Below are 21,955 nucleotides of genomic sequence, written 5' to 3' on the forward strand. Positions count from 1 at the left end.
AGTTTTGCATAATTTCTACACGACTAGCGCAACAAACAAAATTATTATTAGTCTTTATGGTTAAAAGGTCTCATATGTCCAGGATCAATTAGTTTTTGGAAGTTGCATGGCAAATATTGCAAAGAGTGAATTACGGGTTAAAATGTAAAACATTGCAAAGGTTGGTCTGCTGAGATAATGCAATTGATAGTAGTCACAAAGTACAACACCTCTACACAAAAGTAGATTGTCCTACACGAATATTGGCACCATTGATAAATATGAGCAAGGAAGGCTGTGAAAAACTGCCTTTGTGGTTTAAACGTTTGATCTTTTGTTAAAAAAAAAATACACAGAAATACTCTGCTCTGAAGGATAGCAAACACAACATGGGGTTATATTAAAAAAAAAAACTTAGTTAAATATGTGTGGCACAATTATCTGCACCCTTTTATTCAGTACTTTGGGCTATTTGCCAAAGTAACAGCTCTGAGTCTTCTTATACAATGCCTGAAGAAGAGGTTGGAGAATACATGGCAAGGGATCTGAGACCATTCCTCCATACAGAATCTCTCCAGATTCTTCAAAGTCCGAGGTCAACGCAGGTGGACTCTTCTCTTCAGTGACCACACAGGTTTTCTATGGGGTTGAAGTCAGGGTATTGGGATAGCCATGGCAGGAACTTGAATTCTTCTGAACGGCTTCCTCTCTGTGTGCGTCAAACCCACCATTGGTGTTTATTGCCAAAAAGCTCTATTTTTGTTTCATCTGACCATAGAACCCGGTCCCATTTGAAGTTCCAGTAGTGTCTGCTAAACTGAAGACGCTTCAGTATACTTTTGGATGAGATTAGAGGCTTTTTTCTTGAAACCCTTCAAAACAACTTGTGGTGATGTCAGATTGTAATATCCTACTGGGAACAGAGGAAAATAAATTGTCTTCCAGTTTTTATTTTTTTTGTGTTATTTTCTACCTATTTATAGGGATTTTTTTTTTTAAAGCTTACAATTTAGACTTTTTTAAATTTATTTTTATTTGTAATTTTACAGCATGTCCACTGTAGCGGACCACATTTTAGTGTGAAAAGAAACCTAAACTTAGAAGATAAAAAAAATAAAAAAATAAACAACAACAGATTATGGCTGTAGAGTAATATTAAACCAAGAATACATTCAACTGGATTAAAAAACTAAATTATTTATCATTCTGGATTGTTTCACTTGCTTGTTGGTTGCAAGGATGGTAGTATATTTTCTATTAACCCTCGGTCAGGCGCAACTGATCCAACAGGCACAGCCAATGTTTGTCGTTTTGTCCTAACAAAGCAAGCGCTCGTTACCGCCCGGCCGCCTCAGTAGCTTGTTGTTTTTACATTCTGCAGCGACCTATAATGCAATACACATTTGAACGTCGTGTGTGCGAGTCGCAGCACTTTGTGTCTCTTAGGCGCATTGCGCCCGATTGCAGTATAACCATTATATGTCTATAATTACATTGGTAAGTAATTTTTCTAATTAATTCAAGCATATTAATGCCATACCTGATTGTTTTTCAATGTTATAATGTTCAACTCCATAATGAGGCACGATGTTCCTCCCAGGCACATTGCGCCCGATGATGCTATTTTTGTTATTTCTTTGTAGATATGGCAATAAAAAATGGGCAACTCAAAAAAAAAATTCTGTTTCACTAATCCAAATGATGTAGCGGATATGATGAAAATGCTACAGGATGAATCAGATGATGAAAATATTTTTGAAGATTCAGATGAAAGCGATGATAGCGTGACTGAAGATAACATGGAAGCACACATTGAGAGTTCTGAATCAGAACAAAACGAAGAATTCAGCGTTGACGACAGCACAGATAACGCTTCATATTTTCTCGGAAAAGACAAGTCCGGTAAATGGTATCGAGATATTCCCAACAAGAAAAATCGTGCCTCGCCTCATAATTTGTTGAAGCAGTTACCAAGTGTTATAGGCCCCGCAAAGTTATCGAAATCTCCAGTTGACAGTTGGAAATACTTATTCACTGGAGATATTCTGGATATAATTGTAAAATATACTAACCAATATATAAATATAGACGCGAACGAGACGCCAAACTTACTGATGACATTGAAATAAAAGCGTTCATAGGTATATTATATTTGGCTGGAGCTTATAGAGCGAATTGTCAAAGCCTTGAAGAACTATGGGGAACCAATGGTGATGGGGTAGAAAAGTTTGGTGTGGTGATGAACCTGAAACGATTTAAATTTTTGATTCGTTGTTTAAGATTTGACGATAGAAATACCCGAAATGAAAGAAAGCTTATTGATAAACTTGCACCAATACGAGAAATTTGTAATGAATTTGTTAAAAATCTTCAAAAATGTTACTCTTTGAGTGAATTTGTAACGTTAGATAAAATGCTCGCAGGTTTTAGAGGAAGATGCGCATTTAAACAATACATTCCATCAAAACCAGCAAAATATGGTATCAAAATATACTCACTTGTTTTATACCTATAATTTGGAGATTTATGCTGGGAAGCAACCCGATGGACAATTTGACATCACAAATAAGCCAACAGATGTAGTGAAGAGAATAATTGGACAATTACGTGGATCTGGTCGCAACCTAACAGCAGACAATTGGTTCACTGACCTGGATTTAGTGGAAGAACTGAAAATGATGAAACTTTCCAACGTTGGCACAGTAAAGAAAAACAAAAGAGAGCTGCCACCTGAATTTGTCACAACGAAATCTAGGGAAGTGTATTCAAGTAGCTTTGGATTCAATCGCGGTATCACATTAATATCATACGTACCAAAGAAGATCAAAACTGTTATCCTTGTGTCCAGCTTTCATCACAATAAATCTCTTGATTCAGAAACAGGCAAAAAAGAAACCATCGATAATTACATTTTTCAATTCCACAAAGGGAGGAGTAGACAATGTTGACAAAATGTGTGCTACATTCAGCATTGAAAGGAATATAAAACGTTGGCCTATGAATATATTCTTCACCATGTTGAATGTTGCTGGCATAAATTTGCAGATAATTTATCTGGGAAATGATTTGAAACCAATAAAGAGGCATCTATTTCTGAAGCAGCTTTCTCACGAACTTATGTTAGATGAAATTCAAAAACGAAGTGGAAAAAAAAAATCAGCATTTCGCTGCATATTCAATCAAAACTGAAACGATTTCGTAATTGTGAAAATGTAGAAGAAGATAAAGAGGAAACTTTGGAAACGCCTAGTTAGAGGAGAAGGTGCATTACATGCACTAGGGATAGCGGACGACGTCGCTTATCAAGATATAAGTGCAGCATGTGTAAATGTGCATTATGTATGGAACATGCTACTTTTTATTGTAATAAATGCTCAGAAATTGCTTTCGCCAATGTTGTAGAGCAAATGAAATAATAAACATTTTTATTTGAGTAAATGTTTGTTTTTGTAAAAGTGGCCTATTACGCACAATGCGCCCGATCCTTTTCTTACTCACATTGCGCCTGACCGAGGGTTAAAACCGAACACATTCTCGTTATATGTTCACCGTTTGATGGGTCCCCTAGAGTTTATATAGAACATATATATTTATTTTTATAGTGATTTAGTTATTTGTCAAATCTAAACCAGCCTCGTTCCTTCTTTAGCATTTTTTTTTTTTTTTTAGCTGTGATAAGCCTGGAAGGATTTTCTCTTTAAGGAAATGCAGAGAAGCATCTTGTATTTGGTACACCTCATGTATGTCTTGCCTTTGCAGCCCTTATGTCTGCATCTTTCTGCATGCTTGACATCCACCAACTGGCATGTGCGTGGCTCCTAGTCTGCACACAGATAAATCTGGTTGTGGGATCCTCATTTTGGTTGATGGCTCATACTCTTCTTCACGGTCTTCACTGTTGTCATAAAGTACTGGATTATCCAACATCTCTTCGGCCAGGTGCAATTTGAAGTCCAGGTACTGTTGAGTGCTCTTTGCTGGTCGGTTAAGTGCTTTGCTGTCAGACTTGTATTGGATCCAGGAGTCTGTGATGGCAACATCAAAGAAGTGAGTAATGACGTGTGATGTCCATTTCTTGGTCATGTTTTAAATGCGATAAAAACTCAGACTGTGGTCATATAGGTCCACACCACCCATGTGGTCATTGTACTGTCTGATTACTCCTGGTCTTCTCACTTGGACATGGACTTTTTCTTTGTTAGACCATATGGTGCAGATATCTTCAGGATCTTTCCCATATACAGTGGAAGCCATCAGCACTGGTTTGTTGTCAAACCATTTTGATATTGCCAGCTCAGGACTCTTTCTGACCACTGACACTGATGCTCCTCTTTCCTCTTTTCGCAACTGCTTGTCTCCTAGCAGCTAGCAAGGCTTTGGGACTCAGTACTTCATTATGGTTTTAGTTGCTGGAAGGCCCTTTGCCAGGAATGCATCCAAGAGATCGATTGTTGTGAAGCATCGGTCGAAGAATAAGTGAGTTCCTTTGGGAACAGATTTAACCATGGGTAGGACTGCTGCTGCTCCAACACCCAATGCTTGGTCTCTTGGTCTCACCCAATGTATTCTTCCCTTGATACAGTTAAAAATCTAGCATCATACCATTTGGAAAAGCAAGGAAAAAGAACTTTAGGCCAGTAGGGTTTGGCATGCATGGAACATATTGCCTGACTGGACAGTGGACTGTGAAAGGGATGATTTGCTCATCAATGCAGAGCTTCTCAGACTTCAGAAGGCTGAGACAGCCTTGCCTCACACGGTCAAGTAATGGCCTGACTCTACAAAAAATGTCTGCCTCCTTTGTTTCCTCCGATACATCCAGGTCATCAACAATCTTGAGAGAGCTTCTCAGCTTGAAGAACCTATACCTTGCCAGTTTGCTGCTTATGACAGGCACTTTAGTTTTTTTGGCCCAAAACCTTTTAATTCTGGGATAGCCAAAGCAGGCCATGTGGACGGATATACCAAAGAAGATCTTAATTTCTTGTGGAGTAGTATTCAGAAACACTCCTTTTAGTTGGCATCTCTTTTTGATTTGTGAATGCTGCTAAATCTTTGAAAAGTTTGTTGTCAATGTACTGAGAAAAGTACTGAGTTGGACTCCAACCTGCACGGGTTGTAGGGTCATCTTGACAGTCAGGAAGCCCAGGTATCACATGTGTGAATGATGATGGAAAAAAACACCAATAAATGAAACTTAATAACAGGAATAATTAAGCTCACACGTCTATTTGGATTAAATGCAGTCAGGAAGTAGTGCATCATTGGGACAATTCCAGTGTTATGGATGTGATATGGTCCCTTATTGACCATGCTCATAAGCACAAACATTGCATTCTAGAGGAATATTTGCATATATTTCATAACACCACTTTGGAAATCATCAAACCTCAAGGATCACTGATAAATATCAATGATACATAGTAATATGTCTGTATTATGGGTGTTACATTTCATGGAATAACCCATTTACTGTAAAGATATGATTTATTTTGTCACCATAAACAACAATAGTGGCTAATTACTGGAACCAAATATATTATCCTGGAACTAAATAAAACATACAAGCTACTCCTGGCCCACAGAGGATGCAGTCTTTCCTGCTCATCCCTGTCTGTGTCTGTATTTGTCTGCTCATCTGAGCCTCCTGCATCTTCTTCTATCCCAGGTTCAAACTCATCCTCATCATCTGACAGATCAAATCTGAATCATCCTCAACAATCTGGCAGAGAATACTCTTTGCCAAACGGCGTCCACTATAATTGACATCCGTAAAATGGTTATAATTTCTAAACACAAATAATTTAACTGCTTTCAGAGCTAAATATATAATTCCTGACATGTTAATAAACAAGAACATATATGAATATCATGGTAAAGACAACAAAAGATAAATATTATTTGACTTACCTCTCCTCTTTCCATAAAATGCGCTTGCTGCTATGCCATCCATTTTTTTATAAAAAGGAAAAGGAAGTTCCCAGCAACCCAGCCTATTACATGACATATCACTGGAAAGCCCAGGGTGTCCTCTTTACAATACAGCAGGAAATGATAGAGTAGCTCAAACGAATAAAAGGAGATGCATGTACGGAATGTCCAGTGCAGAGGACACAAGTTAATGGGCTGGGTCTCAGGAGGATATTGGGAGACCTTCTGACCCAAAGACAAATTTCTGCAATTCTCCAGCTGTGATCCTTGGAGATTTGGAAAACTCCTCTTCACAGTATGTTGAGACAATATAGACACAGGTCCTCTTCCAGGTTGATTCATAACATTTCCAGTAGACTGGAACTTCTAAATTACTGCCCTAAGGGTGGAAATGGGCATTTTGCTATTTTCTTATAGCCACTCACATTTTGCAAAACTCGACAACCTTTTGCCACACATCACAGCTATTTTCCTTGGTCTCATCCATTGTGATGAATGACTACAGGAATTTGGCCCATGTCACCTCATATTTATACCCATGTGAAACAGGAAGCCTTGGTTGAACAATTTTCTGTTCCAAGTCACCCAGGTGTACTAAAACAATGTAAAATATCAATGGGAATATACTTTACATATATTTTTGTCATATGAATTCATTAATTGTGCCACACATATTTACAAAGCTTATATTGTTTTTTAAATAAACCTGTATTGTGTTTGCAATTGTTTGATATCCATCAGAGCAGAGCAATTTTGTACATTTTCTGAACATAAAGTTAAACAATAAAGACATTTTTTTACAGTCTTCTTAGCTCATTTTTACCAAGGGTACCAATATTAGGAGGGCATTGTATACATGTGCAGAAAGTAGATACCCCATGTATTTAGCCATTTTATCAGCAAGCTCTGCCAAATCAGTTTTGTTTTTCACACGCACTTCATTTTAATTGGGAATCTCAAAGACCATGTGTCCAACTACTGTAAAAACCCTACACTGGTATTAAGAAATTTCACACATGTAAATTTCAGTTTTCACTGATTCAGTAGACCCTACTGCATTAAACACCCTCGTAGCATTCCATATATAAAAAAGACAACTTTGGGTTTTCACTTTGGCCATTTCACCAAGTTCAGTCAAATATTTCAAGTTTTTTTGTTTTGTTTTTTACACATTAAATTTACAGGACTGACAGTCTATCCATCACTGCTTGGACTATGGGATAGCATTAGCCCGAAGCAGCACACTGGGGTTAGCCTACAGGAAGTCAGTGACCTTCTTTCAGTATGAAAATGTCCAAAAATGTTATATCACTGAAAGAAAAGGAGCAACATCCCACATGCATACCTTTACTGGATTTTTGGGGGGAATTTACAGAGAATTAATGACATGCATCTTTGCTTGCTTTTTAGAGAAGCTGTGTCACCATACACTTTGAGGCCATTCCTAACTCTTGCTAATTCCAAATAACCCTGTTATGTTTTATTCCCAGCATTTCTTTTATAAAAGGACTGATGAGAGTAACAAGCAGATTTTTTTTTCTGCCTTTCAAACAACCACCATCCAGGAAAAAGTAGTTGTATGAAGTCCTTCTTAATTTTGACGGTCTACATTTGTGGAAATTTGTGTCTCATTTACTCAGATTTACACAGGCTTATAGTAACAACGACTCAACAAATCACAGACCTTAAATAAGCCATAATAACAGGCAGTAAGCTTTCCAAAAAGACCATGTGAAGCTGTATAACTCTTCTAGAAAAAGAGTTATGGTCATTGCAATAGGTATTGACTTTATCTCAGGAGATAATTTAAGGTTTTTGCTTAGCAAATGTAATAGGAAGCACTACAATACACAATAAAAAAAAAAAAAAAGACAAGATAAAAAAAATGAATTACCGTATATACTCGAGTATAAGCCGACCCGAATATAAGCCGAGGCCCCTAATTTTATCCCAAAAAACTGGGAAAACTTATTGACTCGAGTATAAGACTAGGGTGGGAAATGCAGCAGCTACTGGTAAATTTCTAAATAAAATTAGATCCTAAAAAAAATATATTAATTGAATATTTATTTACAGTGTGTGTATAATGAATGCAGTGTGTGCGTATGTGTGTGTGTATGAGTGCAGCGTGTGTGTATGAGTGCAGTGTGTGTGCATGAATGCAGTGTGTGTGTGTGTATGAATGCAGTGTGTGAATGCAGTGTGTGCAGGGCCGGTGCAAGGATATTTGCCGCCGTAGGCAAAAAAAATTTTGCCGCCCCCTCCCCCCCCCATATGTCCTGACTTCCCCTCCTCCTCCCTCAGTGGTCCTTACCTCCCCACCCCCGTGTTCCTTCACTCCCCCCCCCCAGTGGTCCTGACTCACCCCTCCCCTAGTGGTCCTTACCCTCCCCTCCCCTAGTGGTCCTTACTTCCCCCTCCCCTCCCATAGTGGTCCTTATCCCACCCCCTCCCTCTCATAGTGGTCCTTATCCCCCTTCTCCCTCCCATAGTGTTCCTTATCCCCCCCATCCCTCCCATAGTGGTCCATATACCCCCCCTCCCTCCCATAATGGTCCTTATACCCCCCTCCCTCCCATAGTGGTCCTTATCCCACCCCCTCCCATAGTGGTCCTTATACCCCCCTCCCTCCAATAGTGGTCCTTATACCCCCCCCCTCCCTCCCATAGTGGTCCTTATCCCCCCCTCCCTCCAATAGTGGTCCTTATACCCCCCTCCCTCCCATAGTGGTCCTTATACCCCCCCTCCCTCCCATAGTGGTCCTTATACCCCCCTCCCTCCCATAGTGGTCCTTATCCCCCCCCCTCCCTCCCATAGTGGTCCTTATCCCCCCCCCTCCCTCCCATAGTGGTCCTTATACCCCCCCTCCCTCCCATAGTGGTCCTTATACCCCCCTCCCTCCCATAGTGGTCCTTATACCCCCCCTCCCTCCCATAGTGGTCCTTATACCCCCCTCCCTCCCATAGTGGTCCTTATACCCCCCCCCCTCCCTCCCATAGTGGTCCTTATACCCCCCTCCCTCCCATAGTGGTCCTTATACCCCTCCCTCCCTCCCATAGTGGTCCTTATACCCCCCTCCCTCCCATAGTGGTCCTTATACCCCCCTCCCTCCCATAGTGGTCCTTATCCCCCCCCCTCCCTCCCATAGTGGTCCTTATCCCCCCCCCTCCCTCCCATAGTGGTCCTTACCCCCCCCCCCCTCCCTCCCATAGCGGTCCTTATACCCCCCTCCCTCCCATAGTGGTCCTTATACCCCCCCCCCCTCCCATAGTGGTCCTTATACCCCTTTTTTTTTATTATTATTATTTTATTTTTTATTATTTTATTTCTTATTTTTTTTTCGTCCCCCCTCCCTGCTTGATATATGGCAGGGAGGGGGGCTCTCCTTCCCTGGTGGTCCAGTGGCAGTTCAGTGGGGGGGAGAGGGGGGCTGGCAGAGCTGTACTTACCTGTCCTGCAGCTCCTGTCAGCTCCCTCCTCCTCCGCGCGGTCTGTGCAGCTCCCTCTGTCAGCTCACAGTGTAAGTCTCGCGAGAGCCGCGGCTCTCGCGAGACTTACACTGGGAGCTGACCGAGGTGCTGAACGGACGGCGCGGAGGAGGAGAGAGCTGACAGGAGCTGCAGGAAAGGTAAGTACAGCTCTGCCAGCCCCCCTCTCCCCCCAGTCTGTATTATGGCAATGCAAATTGCCATAATACAGACTCTGACTCGAGTATAAGCCGAGTTGGGGTTTTTCAGCCCAAAAAATGGGCTGAAAAACTCGGCTTATACTCGAGTATATACGGTATTTAAAAATTACATAATATTTGTTGGTTTCATATGGAATAACCCCTGACAAATAGGACATCAACATGACAGATTTTTGGATATCAGGGTATACTAGGTAAGAAGGGTTGAATCAAATGTAAGGCTCTAAAGTGATCGCAACAATTTGAGGATTTTTTTTATTTATTTATTAAAAGACAATAGACTGGAATTAAATCTAATCAAATCATATTTACTGAAATTAAGCCAAGATTCAAGTGAAATTTGTAACAAAAGTTGGGTTTTCATAATATAGAACAAAATCCTAACCCTTTGACATCACGGTTTTTATAAATTAAATATACACTGCAGCATACTGTAGTGATTATAGTGCCTGGAGCGTTCCTTTAAAGTCAGATGAACACCTGAATAGGTGGAATCTGTTTGGGAAAATAGATAGGCATAATGCTATCCTAACTATAAGATAAGGCCAAGGACTAATTAAAGTATTTAGAAAATTGGGCAGACTAGATGGGCCGAATGGTGGTTTTCTGCCGTCACATTTTACGTTTCTAAGTTATTTATCGCAGAGTGAACAAATTAATGATTTTCTATTAATATTTCCATTTTAAGACATGCATTCCACAGAATAGACAACAACATTAAGCCACTTACCTGCAGCAGAACTGACTGTGGTTGATATTTCTTCCATGGGTTCTCCCTCCTCCTCTTTCACCACAACAGGAACTGACGTAATCAGTAGAAAAATATAAGTTAAACAGAGTATTCAGACATCCATTTTTTTTTTATAAATCAGGCAGCATGTGTGAGAGTACAACACTAATGTCTACATGTGATCCCATGAGAGCCTCCACAGACAAAGACTTTTTCACCTCTGTAGAGAGCTTGACAAAGCCTACCTTGACTTAAGATATTTTTTGACTGCTTTGGAATTTCACTAAAATTCTAACACATAATGTAAAAGTTCCAATTAAGATTTTATCTTTATGCAATCCTAATTTTCCACTAAGTGCTGTCATTGTTATCTGCAATCCTAAATCTGTTGACTATTTTTATCTTTACGATAAAAATTATAGTGAGTCCTTTCTGGCTATTGGAATTCATTTAAGGATCTATCCGATCTCCTACACATCCTGGGGATAATACCATCTCTACTTTGAAAACTGAACAGCACATTGCTTTGGAAAATGCAAGTAAGATACCAACATTTTCTATTATCTGTTACAATGTCTAGAGACTCTCTTTAGTATTTTATGTACCCTATTAACCTGGAGAATACTTACCTTCCACATATCATGGAACAGGGATGATATTGATCAAAGTCCACTGACACCTCTGGGTACTACACGTGAAGAGTCTGCCTTTGTACTTGTGTTTTCTCAGTTCGTCGTGTATTCTCTACGTTTGAAAAGTGCCACTGACCCTATATCCATCAGCTTCTTTGTCCCACTGAATGCTGTCACACTTGAGCTACTGTGATAGTACCACTTCATGTGAGTGGCCATTATTTATTCTATGTTTTTATCATCGGAACTTGTGATATTCAATACAATCTCAGAGAAAAGGCAGTGTTTACATTACTGCTTAGGAACACCTCTAGTGGCAGTCACTCAGACAGCCACAAGAGGTGGCACTGACTTTCAACATCTCCACCCTCTGCATGGAGGCGCTGAATGTTCCTCATAGAGATGCATTGATTTAACCCCTTAAGGACCAAACTTCAGGAATAAAAGGGAATCATGACATGTCACACATGTCCTGTGTCCTTAAGGGGTTAAAGCATCTCTGTGAAAAGATGCTGAATGGCGCTTTGGATTGCCTGAGATCATCAAATATAATGACCTCAGCCAAGGAGGCAGAGCGAGGGGTGCAGCCAGCCATGACCGGACCCGCACAGTGCTGAAAAAGAGGTGAGTTTTTAACTTTTTAAGGTGAGCCAAGGGGGGCTGGTGACCTAAAATGGGTTTTTACATCTATAGTGTTCTTTTAAATAGGGCCCTGGAACAAGGAACCTTTGACAGAGAGGGATGCAAACCCCATTCATATAGCCCCCGGTATGTTTGCCTAGGTTAGGTGTTTTTTAAAAAGCCTATTACATTCTGTGAAATTGCAGTTTAATAAGTGACTGCACTGGATATTGTATGCTGTATGAATTGGCCCCAGCAGTCCCTTATAATGTATGCATATTCAAGTGAATGCAGCCCCCTTGGTTTAATTTATACACACACTCGAAGAAGGGCACTCACTGATCTTCTTAATTTGCAAACGTTATTCACCAGTGTTCAGTAACTTTGGAGTGTTATCAACGTTTCAATCCTCATCCGGACTTTAATCGGGATAACTGTAAAGTTAACCAATAAATAGGCTGGTTGTGCCTATATTTTGCTTCCCCTATGTTTGTTACAGTTATCCTGATGAAAGTCCAGATGAGGATTGAAATGTAAAGTTGGATGATACTGTAAAGTTACGGAACATTGGTGAATACAGTTTGCTAATTAAAAAGACCTGTGAGTGCATGTATTGTTTAAAGGCTGGAGGAGCATCTTGGCAAGTAAAGTGAGGAGTGAGTGCAGGACCGTGTTTTTGTTATATATACACCTATATATAATACATATAAAACATATAATACATATAATACATATAAAAATAGATATACCGAAAAGAACCTATAAATGCCACAATGCTTTTTAATTTTTACACAAAAAAATATATATTTAAAAAAAAAAAAAAAACCTTACTTATATCAGGATACCCTCTGGTTTCTTCTTGCTTAATTTGATGTAAAGGATCAAATTCTTGCTTAATTGTTACTGTAGGACCTGGTTAAAGAAAACAAAGCCTTACTCAAATATTGTATACAAAACATACACATGAATAATTCTGAAGCATGTTAGAACTGGAATCACAACATAAAATTCTAAGCATTTATAAGATTAAGAAAGTAAATTTTGTTTACACATTATAATACAATATTGTGTTGGCTAGGGATCGACCGATTATCGGGCGATATTAGTTATTTTTGGCAATATCAGTATCGGCCAATATAGATACCTATATTGCCGATAATACCTCCTAGGACCTTAAGTAAGTGCTTACTTACCTCCCCAGCAGCTCCCTTCAGCTCCATGTGTAATTCTCGTGAGTCCCGCGGACGCCAGAGCGTTACCCCGGGTTACCATGGCAACACATCGCGTGGCACGCAGACCGCGAGATTTACACAGAGAGCTGAAGGGAAGGTAACAGTTTTCTGCGGGCTCAGTACATGCCATTAGACCACCTGGGAATGCCATAGCCCCCCTCCCTGGCCAGGTAACAAGCAGGGAGGGAGGACAAAAAAAAATTAATAAAACATAAATATTAAAACTAAAATAATTTTACACAAATTACATCCCTTCAGAAACACACTCACACACACACTCTGCATTCATTATATACACACACTATACAAACACACACACACTCTGCATTCCCTTTACGCACACTACACAAACACACTGCATTCCCTTTACGCACACTACACAAACACACACACTCTGCATTCACAATATATACACACTACACAAACACTCACTGCATTCACTATACACACTACACAAACACACCCTGCATTCACTATACACACACTACACAAACACACCCTGCATTCACTATACACACACTACACAAACACACCCTGCATTCATTATATACACACACACTACACACTGCATTCACCAGACAAACACACACAGCTCCCCTGTCTAAACACACTGCATCCACTACATGTGGCATGCATATTTTGTGCATTTACCTCAAGAAATTGTTTATTTTTTCAAAATGGTAAATGTACAGAATATCGGCAAGTTATCGGCCTGAAAGTTCACAGATTATCGGTATCGCCTCTAAAAAAAAATCAATATCGGTCGATCCCTAAATAAAGCACTATGCTGTTACGGTTTTTAATGGCCATGATGTATTTTTATTGATGATCACCTTTTTCTAAAACTGAATGAGAAGGGAATACAACTATAATGTCCAGCTAATATCATAACAAAGGCCACAGGCTGGCTCTCTATGCTCGGCAAGTGCCTGAAAATCCTGCGATCGCTGACTACATAATTTAATACAACAGTTTTCTGTCATTATCTGATTTCCTTTGAAGAGTTAACGTGGAAACCTACCGTATATACTCGAGTATAAGCCGAGTTTTTCAGCACATTTTTTGTGCTGAAAAACCCCAACTCGGCTTATACTCGAGTCAGAGTCTGTATTATGGCAATTTGCATTGCCATAATACAGACTGGGGGGAGAGGGGGGCTGGCAGAGCTGTACTTACCTGTCCTGCAGCTCCTGTCAGCTCTCTCCTCCTCCGCGCCGTCCGTTCAGCACCTCGGTCAGCTCCCAGTGTAAGTCTCGCGAGAGCCGCTTACAGTGGGAGCTGACAGAGGGAGCTGCACAGACCGCGGAGGAGGAGAGAGCTGACAGGAGCTGCAGGAAAGGTAAGTACAGCTCTGCCAGCCCCCCTCTCCCCCCCACTGAACTGCCAATGACACTGGACCACCAGGGAAGGAGCCCCCCTCCCTGCCATATATCAAGCAGGGAGGGGGGACGAAAAAAAAATATTATAAAAAAAAAATAAAAATTTATAATTCAGTTTAAATAATAATAATAATAAACAAATATAATAATATTACAAAATAAAAAATAAAATAATAATTAATAAAAAAATGAATAATATATCAAAACGCCAACCCCCACCAACACATACACAAACACACACTGCATCACACACACTCACACTGCATTCATACACACACACTGCATTCATACACACACACTGCATTCATACACACACACTGCACTCATACACACACGCACTGCACTCATACACACACGCACTGCACTCATACACACACGCACTGCACTCATACATACACGCACTGCACTCATACGCACTGCACTCATTATATACACACACTGGAAATAAATATTCAATTAATATATACGCACACACACTGCACTCATACGCGCACACACTGCACTCATACACACACACTGCATTCATTATATACACACTGCATTCATTATATACACACACTGTAAATAAATATTCAATTAATATAATTTTTTTAGGATCTAATTTTATTTAGAAATTTACCAGTAGCTGCTGCATTTCCCACCCTAGTCTTATACTCGAGTCAATAAGTTTTCCCAGTTTTTTGGGGTAAAATTAGGGGCCTCGGCTTATATTCGGGTCGGCTTATACTAGAGTATATACGGTAATTGTTGCCGTGTTATGGTGCTTTGCAGGTGGGTAGGCTAGGAGTCTAGTTCAAGGCTCTGGACAGTAATGCAGTAATTGATTGTAAAAGGATCCTAATGCCATTTTTTCTTCCCCATCTGGAAATGCATGTTATTATAGAGGCTAAACTTTCAACCACTTAAAACGTTCAGGTTGTGTGTGCTAATATTGTTTGCACGGTTACCCAAGCACAGCTATTGTGATTTAAGCCTTTCCAATATGGCAGTGGTTAGAAACATAGAATGTGACGGCAGATAAGAACCATTCGGCCCATCTAGTCTGCCCAGTTTTCTAAATACCATCATTAGTCCCTGGCCTTATCTTATAGTTAGGATAGCCTTATACCTATCCCACGCATGCTTAAACTCCCTTACTGTGTTAAACATGGTTAAACATGTCTTTGGAGACATTTCTCCCTGAGAAGGAAAATGTGGTATTTTATTTGATGTTGATGTAAAAAGGTCGATGTTAAGAAGAATCCGAATGTGACCATAGATATCGGGCAAAGATTACATTTCCACATTAAGTAGGGCCCATTTGAAGAAAACCAATGTTCTAAAGTCCACAAGTTTTACAAACAAATTTAAACTTACATTACCTGCATTTCACGTAGACCATTTTATATATACTAGCATGCAGCTGGCCTCTGCTCTCCACTGGTAACTCATTGTGTACATTTGCATTAGTTTAAGAATTGTGCATGTACAGGTAGTTTGAACTTACGAACACATATCTAAATATCGAACACACTAAGAAGCTAGCAGTTTTTTAAAAAAAAACTTATTTCCTCCATTCACACGGATTTAACCAGGAACTGGAAGAGTTCTCCCCAGAAATCCTTGGTCTCCTATTCAATTTAATGTGAGCATATTTCTAGACGTGCATACTCACAATTACTCAATAAGTTGCACTAATTATCGTAGGGAGCAATTTAGCCATATGAGACATTTCAGCCTCTCAAGCAAAATCGCAACGAGGCAGAAATGTCTGCAGTTTATGCAAAAGCAATTTTTTTAGCGCAACGTGTATTATAGAAAATATGAATATGTGAAAACATGGACTGTGTCAAACCGAGAAGCAATAGTGCAAAGTGCATTTAAACAAAACCAAAGATAATTATTTCATACCAATATGAAATGGGGGAGTATGAAATATCTTACTTGATGTTTCCTGTACAGTGGTCTCCAGTCCCACAGTATTATAATCGTCTATGGAATAGACTTCTTCCTCTTGCTTAATAAAAAACATACTGCCATCTTGAACTTCTGGTGGATCTGCAAAGAACACATGCTTTAAAAACTAAAACAAACTAGACAACAGGTCCTATATTATAAACCAAAACACAGAAACAATACAGAACAAAAAGAAAAACAAATTAAAAATAACCACAGATAATATAAAAACTGTCCAGCAGCTTAAAGAAGCGGTAACATACTTGCTTTACTTGGTACAGAAACTTTGACCACCTCGTCACGAGCCATCTGCTCTTCCTTGATGCTTAATGAAACAACAGAAGTGATGACAGGACATGCTGCGAGAAAAGAACATTGTTTTTTAGCATAAAAAAAAAATACAAATCTAATTCAGTTATTAAATATTTTTTCCATGGTTACCTGCTTCTTCTATCTTTATTTTTACCACGCCCATTTCGGGGGAGGGGGAGCACTGATCAAACCAAACAGTGCCCTATCCCTAGGAATCCTGAAAAAGTGCATTGCGCATTCCTGACAGATTTACACATGTGCATTTTGAGATCTTTCACCTTGCAACCCTAACTGGCCGGTGAGGGATATCCCAGCACTCTAAGCTGAGTACTACCAACTGGGACGGTCCCAAGCACACTTTGATACGACTTAAGGATCCAGTTTTGGCATCCAAGATGGCGACAGAGAAAGACTCCATGAAGCCGGGGAGGCCTTAACAGGACTTTTGTGGTGTTCCTGGTTTGAGAAACACACCTGATGCTGACCAAGCAACTGGGCTTACAAAAAAGCTGTTCTCTGCTTTTTTGTAAGTTTATTTTATACTTTGTGTTCTCTGCTTTTTTGTAAGCCTATTTTATACTTTGTGTTCTCTGCTTTTTTGCAAGCCTATTTTATACTTTGTTTTTATTGAATAAATGTATTATTTGATCCACTCATTTGCTGCTGCGGCTTCTCCTATCTCCGTGATCTATCTGATTCCAGTGGTCCATGGTCATTCGTTTTAGCCTGCTAAGGCATCCTTAGGCTTTCTATAAAGAGCCTGGTACGGCTCTGGAATCTGTGAGTTGAACCAATTATTCATCTATACTCACTTGTATTTTGGCAGTACACACTATGTTTTGTGTTATTGTTTTCTAGGTATTGTTTATGACGACCCTGCCATTCATGTATATGCATAAGTATTTCCTTATTTTATATTTATATCTTGCTTGAAGGGTACACTCTCACTCTGTGTTTTTTACACTTTGTTGTTGGTGCTATTTTTCTATTTGTATCAAGGTGTGGGGGCAACACCTTTTTTCACCCTTCTCTGCATAGATTTATTATTAAATATTAAAGCGCCCGACTTGTATTTGTTAAAAGGATTTTTGTTTCTAATATGTAAATGCAAAGAAACAGGTGATAAAAACAAATACTTCATTAAATATAAAATAAAAAACACTCTGAGAACCATAACAACTTGATTGCAATTAAATAATTATAGTGTGATTAGGTCCTGGGGACCATCTTACCTTTTGGTGATAAACCAATAATCAATAGTTTAACCTCAAACTTTCAAAGACAACACCTAACTGTACTGCCTAGCTACTCAATTGGTTGGTCCAAAGCTCATATTTAGAAATTCTAGGTCCAGATGCCTACTGACAAGCCCACTAGCTTCCCATTAATAAAAATGAAAAAGGTAGAAATCAGTTTACGGTGCCCACAGACTACCTTTAAAAAAAAACAAAAAAAAACAAAACATAAATTAACAAAAAAAAATACTCGTCTCCTGAATATTCCCCATTTGTAGCAAATCCTTAGCATCTAGTCCTGCAGTGACATATGCAACGACATCTCAGCCAATCTTAGTCCTGCAATTGCTTACGAGTAGGTTAGTCTGGTATGCCTAAAGCAACACTCAGGGATGAGGGAGTCTGACTTAAAATGGAGTGCTCAAAACTGGATGTAGGCAGAAATTTCACCAAAAATCTGTCCCAAAATATAGAGAAACAATTATAACATTGTGGATGCAATGAAATAAGTAAATCCAGGAGCTAATTCCACTTAAAAAAGGCTTGAATCACCGATATGGATACGCAGTGCAAATACCAGGCAACTGTTATATATATGGTGTGTATACCTTTAAATCTGTTAAAAACAGAATAGGGTTGTAACACATCAATTGCTATACTTAATATAAAAGAAAGATAGTCTTTGTATACAGAGAAGCAGTATGAGGAACTGTTCCCTATATTAGTGTGAAGTTAGTGCAGCATAAAGAATATATCTGGTGTATATCCCTTTAAATCTGTAGATGGGGTATATGTCAAAAACAATATGCTTATGAAGATAAAACTTCAAAATCTTAAAAATAGAAAATACAGTATAGATGACTGTATTCTATATAAAAATTAATAGAATCCAATGAGTTAAAATTGGTACAAAATTTATTAGAAGAAGAAATAATAATAATAACTGTGCCAAACCATAAATGCTTATACAGAATGACAATGAAAGATTAAAAATATCAAAAAGTATAAAAATATCAAAATATCAGTTGGGGACGGTCTGCAAGAATATTACCAGCATATCTGTGTTAGTATTTCGGATATTATCCTAGGGACCGATCAGGATGGCTGTGGATACGATATTGCTGTAAAATGTATCACTTGCTGCCGGCTGCTTGTGAGGTTGAAGTGCGTCCCAGACCTCACTCTGGGTGATGCACGCTGTTGGCCGGTCGGTCGGTCCCCAGATCTCGGACTGCTCTGTGCTCGATGGAAGAGAGCACGATAGCTGGCTGTGTGTATTCTGCGTCCGTACCCCGCTTGATTTCGGTCTTACGCGTTTCGTGGGTGTCAGCCCCACTTCCTCAGAGACAAGATCTTGTCTCTGAGGAAGTGGGGCTGACATCGGTCAGTCGGTCCCCAGATTTCGGAGTGCTCTGTGCTCGATGGAAGAGAGCACGATAGCTGGCTGTGTGTATTCTGCGTCCGTACCCCGCTTGATTTCGGTCTTACGCGTTTCGTGGGTGTCAGCCCCACTTCCTCAGAGACAAGATCTTGTCTCTGAGGAAGTGGGGCTGACACCCACGAAACGTGTAAGACCAAAATCAAGCGGGGTACGGACGCAAAATACACACAGCCAGCTATCGTGCTCTCTTCCATCGAGCACAGAGCACTCCGAGATCTGGGGACCGACCGACCGGCCAACAGCGTGCATCACCCAGGGTGAGGTCTGGGACGCACGCCAACCTCACAAGCAGCCGGCAGCAAGTGATACATTTTACAGCAATATCGTATCCACAGCCATCCTGATCGGTCCCTAGGATAATATCCGAAATACTAACACAGATATGCTGATATTTTGATATTTTTATACTTTTTGATATTTTTAATCTTTCATTGTCATTCTGTATAAGCATTTATGGTTTGGCACAGTTATTATTTCTTCTTCTAATAAATTTTGTACCAATTTTAACTCATTGGATTCTATTAATTTTTATATAGAATACAGTCATCTATACTGTATTTTCTATTTTTAAGATTTTGAAGTTTTATCTTCATAAGCATATTGTTTTTGACATATACCCCATCTACAGATTTAAAGGGATATACACCAGATATATTCTTTATGTTGCACTAACTTCACACTAATATAGGGAACAGTTCCTCATACTGCTTCTCTGTATACAAAGACTATCTTTCTTTTATATTAAGTATAGCAATTGGTGTGTTACAACCCTATTCTGTTTTTAACAGATTTAAAGGTATACACACCATATATATAACAGTTGCCTGGTATTTGCACTGCATATCCATATCGGTGATTCAAGCCTTTTTTAAGTGTTTTAAGTGTTTTAAGTGTTATGGGCAAATGCAAATATGACAAGTTTTAGAATGAAATGTTGTATTTCTTAAACTGTGTACTTTTTCTTTAAGAGATATTGCAAACTGACAAGGTGTTAGAAATGGAACATATTGTTTTTCATAGATGTTTCTTTAAGCAATAACCTCAGTGCATAATATGTTTGCGCCATTTTGTCCCAGACGAATTACAATAACAATAATGCATAAACAAGCTTCAAGGCTATACTACGACTCTTTCAGTACACAATATACTGTGGTAACCCCAAGTTAATGGAAATTCCCCAAATCCGGGAATCTCCCACGACTATGCACTTACGTCTTAGTATAAACAACAGATAAGCTATTCAGACTTTAAGATGCCATCTTGAACTAAGTCAGGAAAATTTCCATGACGTATGCACCCTTTAGTTATGGCCTTGTACCTTTGCCAAACTAAGGGAGGTCCTAAATTGATTTAAAGTAGACAAGTTACTTTTTCATATATGAACTACAGTGACCGTAAAATGACGACACTTAAGGTATAAATAAGTGTACTTTTAAATGTTAACAAGCAGAGGAGAGACTTGGAGACAGACGTTGCTCCATCTTAAAATGACTGAGAGGCTGACATGATGACATGTTCAGAAGGGTATGTTAACCTAATAATGATATTTGCAAGCATTTAATTTCATCTTATAAACTCTGCTATAATGGATGTTATATGTCTATATTTATATTTTTATATAATAAATATCTAAAAGACAAAACTATTGCTTCCAAGACAATCCTTATTTTATATTGTATTCTCAATTATTTACATATGTTAAATAGAGGATCTCTTACTAACTATATAACATTATGGCTAAGATATCTGTATGGTTAGCCCTGCTAAGTTCTATGCTTTAAGACATTATAGAGGTAAATAAGGGAACCGCCCACGGTTACAGTATTAGCTCCTGGATTTACTTATTTCATTGCATCCACAATGTTATAATTGTTTCCCTGCAGTTGCTTACAATGAGAGCAACTACATATATCTCAGCTTTCTAATGAATAGCCTTACATGAACAGACAAGTTGATAGGTACAAAAAAAAAAAAGAAGGAGTGGTATGGTTCCAAAACTGTAAAGTAATTTCTTTTATACAGCATAACATAATGTACTATTAACACTCACATTTGGGAGGCAAAGCTGTATCACGCTCCTCTTTGATTTTAGGTTTTTCAGTACTACAGTGAGCTTCTTCTGCAGATTCCTCTTTCAACCTTAGCAACAGATCAGGTACATCTAGAAAGTAATATAAAATAGTTTTTCAGGAGTTATTACTTAAAAGTGAGGAAAGGATTGCTTGCAGCAGACACATTACAAATCTGAAAAGAAATAAATAGTCAATTTCCAATGTTTTCACCTATATAATGAGCATTCCATGCAGTGTTTTCTACAATTTAGCTCAAGAAAGGGCTACTCCCATCAACCTATGCTACCTCCAGTTATGGCATACTGACCATACGGGAGTTGCAGTTCATCTTTAGCATTTAGGGAAAAACTGAAATTATTTCGTTCTTGGGCTTTGGGGCCTTTCTAACAATCTGGCATCAGTACTCTACTGATCGATAACAGGGGTTTTTTTTTGTTTTTTTTCAAACTTTCAGCCAATCTTGCACAACCGTTATCAAAGTGACCGAAATCTAAATTTCACAAAACTTTTATTCCGTCAGTAAGTCCACTGAAGTAAGAAAAAGTCATAGGTTTAAAACCGTGATTTCATCAATTAGGTTTATCTTTCATGGTACACTAAATTAGATTTAATGTATACACAGTCATAGCAAATGTGTGGCTTGGGAGAAAAGCCTCTCTCACCTTTGTCAATCAATTCTTCAGCATAGTTGACACAGACTTCTTTGCCAAAGAACTGACTGACAGGGAGAGCATGAGATAACTCCTACTGGTGCAATTCCACCTGCTT

At 39.1% G+C, this 21,955-nt stretch overlaps 1 protein-coding gene across 5 annotated transcripts in view; it reads right to left on the reverse strand.

Annotated features, from left to right (window-relative positions):
* The window catches only part of LOC134577523 (zinc finger protein 282-like), a 57,433-nt gene that overhangs the window by 26,655 nt on the left and 8,823 nt on the right, over window positions 1-21,955 (reverse strand). For all 5 annotated transcript variants that reach the window (XM_063436295.1, XM_063436294.1, XM_063436296.1 and 2 more), the window contains exons 5-9: window positions 21,166-21,276; window positions 16,391-16,486; window positions 16,116-16,229; window positions 12,413-12,493; window positions 10,329-10,400 (exon numbers count right to left, since the gene is read on the reverse strand). In XM_063436295.1, the coding sequence (XP_063292365.1) occupies window positions 10,329-10,400; window positions 12,413-12,493; window positions 16,116-16,229; window positions 16,391-16,486; window positions 21,166-21,276 (474 nt within the window). The remainder of the gene's footprint in view (window positions 1-10,328; window positions 10,401-12,412; window positions 12,494-16,115; window positions 16,230-16,390; window positions 16,487-21,165; window positions 21,277-21,955) is intronic.

Source organism: Pelobates fuscus, chromosome 11 (genome assembly GCF_036172605.1).
Source record: "Pelobates fuscus isolate aPelFus1 chromosome 11, aPelFus1.pri, whole genome shotgun sequence".
In the NCBI taxonomy this organism is placed as follows: domain Eukaryota; kingdom Metazoa; phylum Chordata; class Amphibia; order Anura; family Pelobatidae; genus Pelobates; species Pelobates fuscus.